The following is a 9,772-nucleotide window of genomic DNA, read 5'->3' on the forward strand; positions in this document are numbered from 1 at the left end:
CTTCCTTCCTTCCTTCCTTTGTCTTTGAGTAGGGTGCTTCTGAATGTTTGTTTATGTCATCTTATTTTACTTCACTACACCTATTTATATGTTTCCTTGTGACAGTGTTGTGCTAGCCCAAGCTGGCCTTGAGCTCACAGCACCCCCACAGTGTTGGTATCACAGGCCTGCATCACCACATCCAGTGATCAGTTTTTTCCCTGTCTTTTTCCTTGGGGGTGGAGGGATGATGGCTTTTTGGAGAGACAGGTTTTTAGGCTAGGCTTTCCTTAAACTCCCTAGGTGGCTGACAATGACCTAGAACTCCTGCCCTTGTACTTCCCCAAGTAAGGGAACCAGACGGGAACCATTGACACGCAGCTTTACAATTAGTAAGACTTATTTTTCTCTGAGTTCTTTTTTTTTAAATCATTTTAAGACAAAATAAGTTTTTCTTTTCTTTTTGATTTTTATAATTCCAGCATTTCTCCTTTGCATTCCCTTCCTTCAGACCTTCTTGTATTTCATTCATCTTCCAAACCTCCTTGCTCTATTTCAAATTCATTGTCTCTTTTTTCATTGATATTACACGAATATATGTTTGTGTGTATTTCTAAATATAATCTGTTCAGTCTGTATAATGTTACATAGCAAAATAATTTTTAAAATCCCAAACCACAGTTTTTAAAAGTAGTATAATGATACTCTTTATTTTTGCCAACTTGATATTTACAAATTTTTTAGTGTTTTGCTTTCTTACTTTGTTAATTCTGGAAAGCAAAAACTTTGTATTTGCCTTTCGAAGGCGACGGTAAACTTGAGCTCTTCGTCTCGCCTCTAGTCTGTCTTTGTCTGTTGTTAAAATTATGAGCCAGTCTCTATGGCCGCAGCCAAATGAGTAATCACCAGTAATGTGACTCGTGCTGGAAGTGACTCCATCAGCACCTGTGACGGGGGATTAGTTACAGTTTACAGAGCACCGCCTCTTCCCTTCTCTCGAATGCCCTAAGCCAAGTCCTCGTTCTCTTTTGGGTGTCTGCGCTGTTGGAAGCAACTGCCGTGTTTCCATGCAGACAGTACAGTGGGAAAGCTTCCCCTAGCGAATGGATGGCTGTTCTCTTTATTTGGAGTATCTTGCTGGTTATGTAAGCGACCTCGGGAGAAATTACCCTGACCCAGATCGGAGGATGCGGTAGTGCTTCAGCTGCAGGATTTCTTCGTCGTTAACACCACAGTGCTGATGACAAAGAGCAAGTTGTAATCCTCAACACTGCCAGGGCTGAGCCGGGCAGACAGAAGATCGTCATTTGCTGCTCACAGGCTTGTTAGGTTACAGCCTCTGCTTCGTTTTGTGGTCTTGGCTTTTCTTCCTATACAATGACGGCGCTGCAAGTGAGCTCAGAAATGCTTGGTTTGAAAGCCATTTGCCTGTGATTGTTTTTGAAGACTAAAGAAGTATTTGTGTTCGATTAAAAAAAATACTGCTCACGATCGGACAAAATGAAATGCCAGCTATATTTACTGACCTTTAAAGCCTTGGCTTGGATTGCTGAGATTTAAAGGTACTTTACAATTCTCAAGAACTGAGTACGGTTCGTATTTTTCTGCTTCCCTTTTCTTTTGTCTTTATTACATTTGGTTTTGCTTCTTAGCCTTAGGAATTGAGGTCATTGCCTTTTATAGTTCTAGGCTCAGCTTTCTTAGTTTTAGTATTTTTAAAACTGTTTAGAAAGAGGTTTGCTGTGTTGACGATAATTTATAACACAAAATTAACTTAAAACTAGAGCGTAACTGTTTTGAGTATTTTGGCAGATGTGTTTCACACTAGACAGCAGTGTGTTAAGGGAACTAGGAGTATGTGTTTCCTGAGGGTTTTGTGTTTCCTTTTTTTTTCGGTGCTGGTATATATTCCTTCCCCACCCCCAACAACTTGTTTTCTAACAGTATCATGTTTTCAACAGACCTGCTTGGGTGGGAATTTGGACTTTGTTCTTTCAAGTAGCTCTAGTCTTTTTTTTTCTATTTTGTAGGCTAAACCTTGACTCTAGAAAATGTGGCCTAGATAGTTTTAGTTTCATTATTTTCCTTTGTTGAGATCTAGACTTGTATTTTTGTACTTAATGAGCTTAATATTTTTTTTAATCTGAAAAAGGAATTGTTAAGTGTTAACAGGAGATTGTTAGAAACTCTGTAGACATAAACCCCATGAGTTTCCTGTTAAGTGCTAAACGGTGAGCTTTAACGTGTTTTGTCTGAGCAGCTGACTTGTATTTGAGAACTGTAGATGATTTATTTAAAAATATTTTTCGAGGAAGGCTCATCTGTTGGCCTCTTCCTCATGTGAATGGAATGTGGCGCAGTGTGGAGCCCCAAACAGGATACAGTTGTTGGAGCATTCTTCCTATAGCGTGGTAGGCCCTTCTAGAAATATAGGCTCTTTGCCGGTCTATTTTGGCTTTAGGCTATTTTTAAAGTTTGGTTAACACTAACAGATGACCTTAACAGAACTCTGAATCCCCTAACAAAGTGGAAAAAGGGTTTTGTTTCAACTAAATGTTCAGTTTTAAGTTAGTTTCTTTCACTTGGGGTTTCAGAGATTCAAGTCCTTTGTGATTAGGGCCATATTCTACTGAGCTTGCTTCCCCTTAGGCTGAGGAAGTTCCTCATAGAATGTCTTTAGAGTCTTGAATTAGTTATGCATGAGTTCTACTTTCTGTACATTCCAGTGAACCTACAGCAGAGAAACTTTTACTATGGATTCATTATTAAAGCTACAAAATCCATTTGTTTCCACTTTAATAAGAACCTGTTTAATTTTTGATGTGTGTTATGTACAAAAATTACCATGGTTCCATAGTTGATTTGCCACCGTAAGAAATCATAGTTTATTTTAACTGTTTTTCAGATTTGTATTTAATATATCTTAGTGTTTCTTTAAAGGCACTGAAAAGCATCTCTGGTTGGTGAGGGTGTTATGTGAGGGTTAAATGTAGTTGTAGTTGTACATGATGCCACTTGTAAATTAGCTTTTCTATTTGTCATACACATTTACTAGCCAGACTTTACCGAGGACCATCAATTAAATACCTTAAATTTTGAGGAATTATGTTATCCAGAAACTAAACCCCTTTCTAAGTTAACTAGAAGTAATTTAAATTATGTTAACTTGCTGAATTTTACCCCTAAAGCTGGCCCATCTTGCAAGAAGGGCTCTTGAGAAGATCTTCACAGGAATGTTTTTGATATTATAAAATGACTGGGTCTTAGGAAATGCAAAACACCTGTATTATTTGCGTAAGAAAAAGGTACTTAGGACTAATTTTGCTAGTGTCAAGTCCTGCTAAATTGAATTGTGTCTTTAGCCACTCTTTTTTTTTTTGTTGTTATCTATTTCTTGTTATCCTTGATGCTTTGGCCTGAAGTGTTTGGAAAAGAAATGGATAATGTCCAAAGATTGAAAGTCCTCTTGAGAAGGAGCCAGTGTTCTCTCATTTACCAATGCTAAACAAATAGAAGTATAACAGGAAAATTTTTCATTGTAGAAATAAGCAAACTTAATAGCTATCATGTTAATGTATTTCATATAATTAGATAACATGAACTCTTAAGTGAGTAAATTCTCTTGCAAATAATGATAGAATTGTATGAAATGTTAGGAATCTAGGCCCAAGAAATAGAAAGTATTGCTGGCAGGCAATGATAGATATCCAACTAGTGTGGGAATTTTCTATTTTGAAAGTTAATTTCTCACATAAAGTATTTTGAACATCTAGTACTTAAAAGGCTAGGCTGGGACATAGTAGAAAGTTATTGTAACTAGGTTCAACACAAATGTTAAAAATAAAAGCAAGAGACAGATTTCATTTGTTTTGGGGGTGGTTCTAGAGATAACATACTGTAATTTTTCAATATTATTTCAAATAAGAAAAATGTTATTTGCTCAGGAGTTCATTATAATATTGAGTAGAAATGAGATATATTTAAAATATAGATCCTAATGAATTTACTTAAGTCCCATTAGTAATTTCTTAAATGTAGAAAATTAGCTCTTTGAGAACTTCTTCAAATTAAAAATCTTAACTTTTTTGTTTAACCAGAGTATTTTGTATTCCTTTTAGACATAGTAACTGCAAGAAAGAGTAAACAGGAGCACAGGCAGCTTAGGAATTCTGGAGATATTTCCTGTCTTGATCAACAGCTTTGTTTTGTGTCTAGATAGTACTCAATTATACTAGTCCAATATGTCATGAGGAAATTTTCTTTGGGTACACATATATGCAGTTTAGAAGCCTAGTTGTTTAATTGCATTTTTTAAGATTTTGATTCTTAGGAAAGCCACAATTTTTAAGATGGTCGAATTTTCTTCTCATTTTAAAGTGTTTAGAACAGGCAGTAGTAGATACATGAATATAATTAGTTCTGACTGACTCTGACTCTGCTAAGAATGAGACTGTTGATAGCCATTTCAGAAAACAAACAGGGTGCTCTTGTTTCCCTCCTCCTTGCCTGCAGTGTGATCTCAGACCTGCTGTGTAACAGTGCTAGCTAGGGAAGGACAGTGCTGGTGGAGACTGCTCCTCCTCACTGGTCTCCTGCTGCCATCTGCTATCTGCAGTTGTTCTTGGAGCAGGGCAGGGGTGGGGTTAGGTCAGATGCTTTCTGCTCAGTTAAAACCTAAGTGTGAAAAGTAGACTAATTTCTAGTTAAGAGCAAAGTTGGTTGTGGTGGGGGGGTAAATGTATTTGACGACTTTTCATTTTTTTCAGGGTTAAGCAGAAACACACATGTATGTTTGTTGTACTCTTTCAAAATTTTTCAGTATAATTTTTAGCTTATTAATTATAGTTGTGTTTAATTCTTTTTTAATGAATAAAAAGTATTCTATGGTTTGAATAAAAACATTAGGTTTTATACCATTGTGATGACACTATCTAACCATTATATTGCTATATGTACCTTTTGTACAACACTTTGAGGATACAACCAGAAAAGTAACCATTAGAATTTTTTCTTTTTTTGACAGACCTTCAAACCATTGGTTGAAAATAGTATACCTAGTTCTATCACTGCAGTAGAATTCCTTATAGATAAGCAACTGGATTTTTTATCAGAAGATAGTGCCTTTCAGCCATACCAGGTAAGGAACTATATACCACTTGTTCATTAAACTTCATTCATATTCAGGTATGCTTAAACATTGTTTAATTTAACACCTTAGGTATATGAGGAAGTAAGGGCATTCAGCATATTTTGATTATAACATTACTTATCAATACATTTGTGCTGGGACTTTATTGTGAATCAGGGTCATTGTGGCTGTAGCTAGGATTACAGGAGTGAACACAGCATTCTTTGACCTGCTGAGTGTTAAAGAATTGTCTAGACAACAGGATTACTTCTGTAAATCTCTAGTTCTCTAAGGTAAAGGGCTGGACCTATCTATGAATGTATTTGAGGGTTTGGTTTGGTTTTGCCATATACTTATTTGTTTGTTTGTTTATGTGGTTGTTTGGTTTGCATGATTTGTAATCAAACCCAAGGTTTTGGAGGATAGTCACTTGGTTTCCCGAGTCTCACTTTTTTTTTTTTTTAAGAGAAAAATGTAACTTGTTGTTATAACTAAATAATGTAATAAATGTATTTTAGGGGGAAATATGTTTTCCAGTAGACAATTAGATTTAAATTATGTAAAGAAACTCATCACAACTATTAAACTATTTGTGGTGATTCATATCTATTATCCTGGGACACAGGAGGCTGAAGTAGGAGGAGGGCATTCAGGGCCAAGCCTGGGCAGCGTAGGAGAACTGTCTCAGAAAGCAAAGAAGTATATTTGTGGGGGCAGGAGATAGTGTCTTTGGAGACATGTGTCAGCAGCTAAGTGCCCTTGGGGCTCTTGCAGAAGACTGGAGGGTTCCAAGCACCAACCAGAGACAGGTCACAACTACCTATAGGCAGCTCTAGGGGAGCTGATGCCCTCTTCTGGCCTTGGCTGGTTCCTGCCATGTGCAATTTATAGACAGACATGTAGATACTCTGATAAGTAAAAGACAATGATAATCTATTTTTCTTAATCTTCTAGCTTATTGCAATTTTTTAAATTTAAAAATGTTTATTTTTATGATTGGACTTCAACATCAGTATTTTAAATGTATGCAAACACATTTGTTGCAGATACTTTCCTAGTTAAATGTTTTTAGGTAGTACTATAACTGGGTTAAACAAAAAAAGTATGTTGGCCTTTTTTCCTTATAAAGAGTGGAAAGTTAATTGTTGTTGTTTCCATGAGAAGAACGAGGGGGTTAGAGTTAATGAGCAAGGAGTTGTGCTGAAGTTGTAACAATAAGGGAGTTGGAGTAGAAATGGTTTCCTATTTTGAATCTTACATAGATTTACATCTTTTACTGTTATTTTTCTTTCTTCTTTACATGGTGTAGTTGTTTTGTTTTGGTTTTTTTGTACTGTTAGCTTTTATTCTTGGCTTACATTTCTGACTAGAATTCACAACTAGTTCCAATTTAGTAATAGAGGTGTTGGCACTTCCCCTTGGGCTTTACTTTGCCTTTGTGAGTGCTGTCTACTTACTATAGGCCTTAGTATCATTTTTTTTTTTCCATTCTAAAAGTTATCTAAATGTGCATCTAGGTGAGATAAAGGCTTTCTCCAATTCCTGGTGTTTTTCTCCTCTACTTGCATTTTGCACCATGGAAACTTAGCTTGGATCTGAAGTAGAATGGTTACATTCATACTACTTTTAAAAATAAGGTCTTGGTGGCCTACCTGCAACATGCTTGTTAAGAACAGTGTGCTAAAACACTGGTAGGTTGTGTGCCCCCACCCATCCACCACTTAGAAACTTCTTTCAGATTCTGGTCATTTGTGTTCCTTTTAATAAAAACAAAAGCACAGGAGCTAAATGTTTATACAGTCTGTTGGATTGTTTGATTGATCTTGTTCAGAAGTGATCTAGACTGTTTTCCTAATAGATATGTGTAAACAGGCACCTGGATCAGACAAGTTCTGTACTATGAGAACTGAGGTGATTCTCTGAAGTTGCCTTTTTGACATTTAATAATTAATGTCCCCCCCCCCAAGTGTTAGCCTGAGAGTACTTGACTTTTAGAACTTGTTAGTTTTATAAGGAAGTTATTATTTGCAAGTGTTTCCCTCCCTCCCCCCTTTCTTTGGAGACAGGATTAACCCCATGGCCCAGACTGTCCTAAGTCTGTGAACCTCATGCTGGAGTCTCCCTTGCTGTTACGGGTGGTGGGCAGCCTCACCTGATTACAAAGAATTCTTTAAATCTTGTTAAAAATAGCCACATGCAGTTTATAGGTGCTGCTTATATATGTTTTTAGCCTGCAGAATAGACACATTGCAGAGATCTAACATGGCTTAACCTCCTTTTTCGTAATTAATCCAAGTGTGGGAAATATAGACACATTTGGAGACAGAAAAAAATATTGGTTTCTTTTTCTTTTTTCTTTTAATAAGAGAGGCTTTATTCTAGAATTCTTTTTTGTAATCCATTATACAGGCAGTACCTTAAGTTTTTGGCATCTAATACAGGGCATCTTTGACTTGCCTGACATCTTTCAGTTGTAGAATGTAATCGTGTATAAGTCAGAGACGTTGGAATGCTTAACTAGCTTTAACTAGCTAAGCTTTCAACTTAGTGTCACATTGGTTTTTGACATTAAATTTCATGAAGCTGTTTCTTTTTAATCAAGTTGGAATTATTCTTTAATAATGACTTAGGTAAAGAAGAGAGGTGCTTATCTCTTAACAATGTGGCTTTTTGTTAATGGTTTTGGGGGTTTTTTTGGTTTTGTTTTGCATGTAAGTTTTAGTCTATGGCAATGAGATTGAAGATTTATACTAAAAACTATTCCAAAACTAATATTCCTCACTCCAATTCCTGAGTTGTCAATATTCTTTTCTGTAACAGTAGGTTCCCTTTAGTTTGCTTTAATAGTTGTACAGGTGTGATCTCTCCCCCCTTTTAATTTTATTTTTTACAAGTGTGTGTGTTTGTGCGTGCTCGCATACTGTGCCTATGGAGGCCAGAAGATGGCATTAGAGTCCCTGGAGGTGGAATTACTGAGGGTTCTGAGGTTCTTTGTGAGCTCTGGCAATCTCCCTGTCTTCTATAAGAGCAGATAGTATTCATAACCACTGTGCCATCCAACACACACACACACACACACACACACACACACACACACACACACATACATGAACAGTGAGCACATAGATGCAGTGTAAGGAAATTAATAACTCTGTTCACTTTAGGTCATTGCTTTGTAGTCTACCTTTTTCAAGGATTCATTTCAGTAGGGCAGATATCAGATTGCATATATTAAATTATTTGCTCTGGTCAGATTTAGGTGACATGAAATTGGGTGTTTGCAGTATTTTGGAAACAATGTTGATGGGGAGAAAAAAAATTGAACCAATACTTCAGACAGTACAGTTAAATGCATTTTAGTTAGAGATCACTTAGCACAAACATTTTTAGCATTATTAATTTTATTTTGTTTTTCTTTACCTGTACTCACAAAGGAGTTGCTTCCTCCACTTAGTTTTCTTGATCATACGTAGCTGCAGTTACTATTTTTTGAAGCTTGGGTGGGGGGAGGGCACGGGGAAGAAATAAGGAGCTCTGCTACTCTTGCTTTTTTGCAGGGGTAGGGTGGAAAGGGTTAATTGCTTCTCTGTTTGAAACTTTTTGGTTGTATTATAGTTGATTTTGCTCCACTTGAGAATATGCTTATAAAAGTTTACTTTTTTTCCCCATGAAGTTTGATTGAACATTTTTTTTATCAGAGTTTAAATGGCAAAGGCAGAACATTCAGCTTTTAGCATGATTTTGAAATTAGCTTGTCATGAATTTGGCGACTAGCCACGCACACACCTGCAGTTCTCAGGTTGGTTGCTTCATACAGGATATAGAAGAGATTAGTTCTTGCCTGAAAATTGTATATTACTCATCAATTATGGGTTTTTTCTGCTTTGATAGTCCAATATTTTTCAGGGATTCCAACCCTCTGCTTTCTTTCCTTTAAGATAGATTTTTTCCCCCTCACACTATATACTGATTATAATTTCTCCTCATTCTCCTCCTCTTCCTCTTTTTCCTCCTCCTCCTCCTCCTTCTCCTTTTCCTCCTCCTCCTCCTTCTCCTTTTCCTCCTCCTCCTCCTTCCTTCTCTCCCTCTTCTTCCTTCTCTTCCTCCTCCCCCAACTCCCAGTTTTGCCCTTCCCATCTGCCTCCTTTCTGTCTCTCATTAGAAAACAGACAGGTTTCTAAGGGATATTACTAAAATAAAATTATTTTATTTTATCTTATCTTACACAGATTTGTGCCCTGTGCCCCCAGGGGAGGGATTTGATGGAGATGTTCCATGTAGTGTTGTTGAATGTTCAAAGTCTTACTCTTTGCTTAGTGTCTGGCTGTGGATCTCTATATTTGCTCTGCTCTGCCGCAGGAGGAATCCTCCCTGATGGCTGGTATATTAGTAGAGCAGAATGTCATCAGCAGTTATTTTAGTTTTTATTTTTGGACAGTACTGTGCGGTTTTACCTTAGGTCTCTGGGCTATCTAGCCTTTGATTTTTGTCCACACAATGAGTGTCACAATGAGTGCTGGCTGTGGGCACCGTTTCATGAAGTGAGCCATAAGGCATCTCAGACTTGTTTGGTTACCCCCAGAAGCTTGATAGACCATTGCCATAGCATGTCTTGCAGGCAAGACGCCTGTAGACATTGTGGATCAAAGGCGTTTTGGCTGGGTT

General features: G+C 37.0%; 1 protein-coding gene across 10 annotated transcripts in view; it reads left to right on the forward strand.

The window, feature by feature from the left end:
• Jmjd1c (jumonji domain containing 1C) overlaps positions 1-9,772 on the forward strand; it is a 166,639-nt gene that overhangs the window by 89,728 nt on the left and 67,139 nt on the right. For 7 of the 10 annotated variants that reach the window (XM_031348636.1, XM_031348641.1, XM_031348632.1 and 4 more), the window contains exon 3: positions 5,003-5,116. The exons of 1 other annotated variant lie outside the window; for it this stretch is intronic. Coding sequence is in view for 4 of the 9 variants with exons in the window: in XM_031348632.1 (XP_031204492.1) it covers positions 5,003-5,116 (114 nt within the window). In the remaining 5 variants the exon portion in view is untranslated. Of the gene's footprint in view, positions 1-877; positions 1,572-5,002; positions 5,117-9,772 lie in introns of those variants that run through there. 2 more of the 10 variants (XM_031348639.1, XM_031348640.1) reach the window with 2 other exon arrangements.

This window comes from Mastomys coucha, unplaced genomic scaffold, assembly GCF_008632895.1.
Source record: "Mastomys coucha isolate ucsf_1 unplaced genomic scaffold, UCSF_Mcou_1 pScaffold3, whole genome shotgun sequence".
In the NCBI taxonomy this organism is placed as follows: domain Eukaryota; kingdom Metazoa; phylum Chordata; class Mammalia; order Rodentia; family Muridae; genus Mastomys; species Mastomys coucha.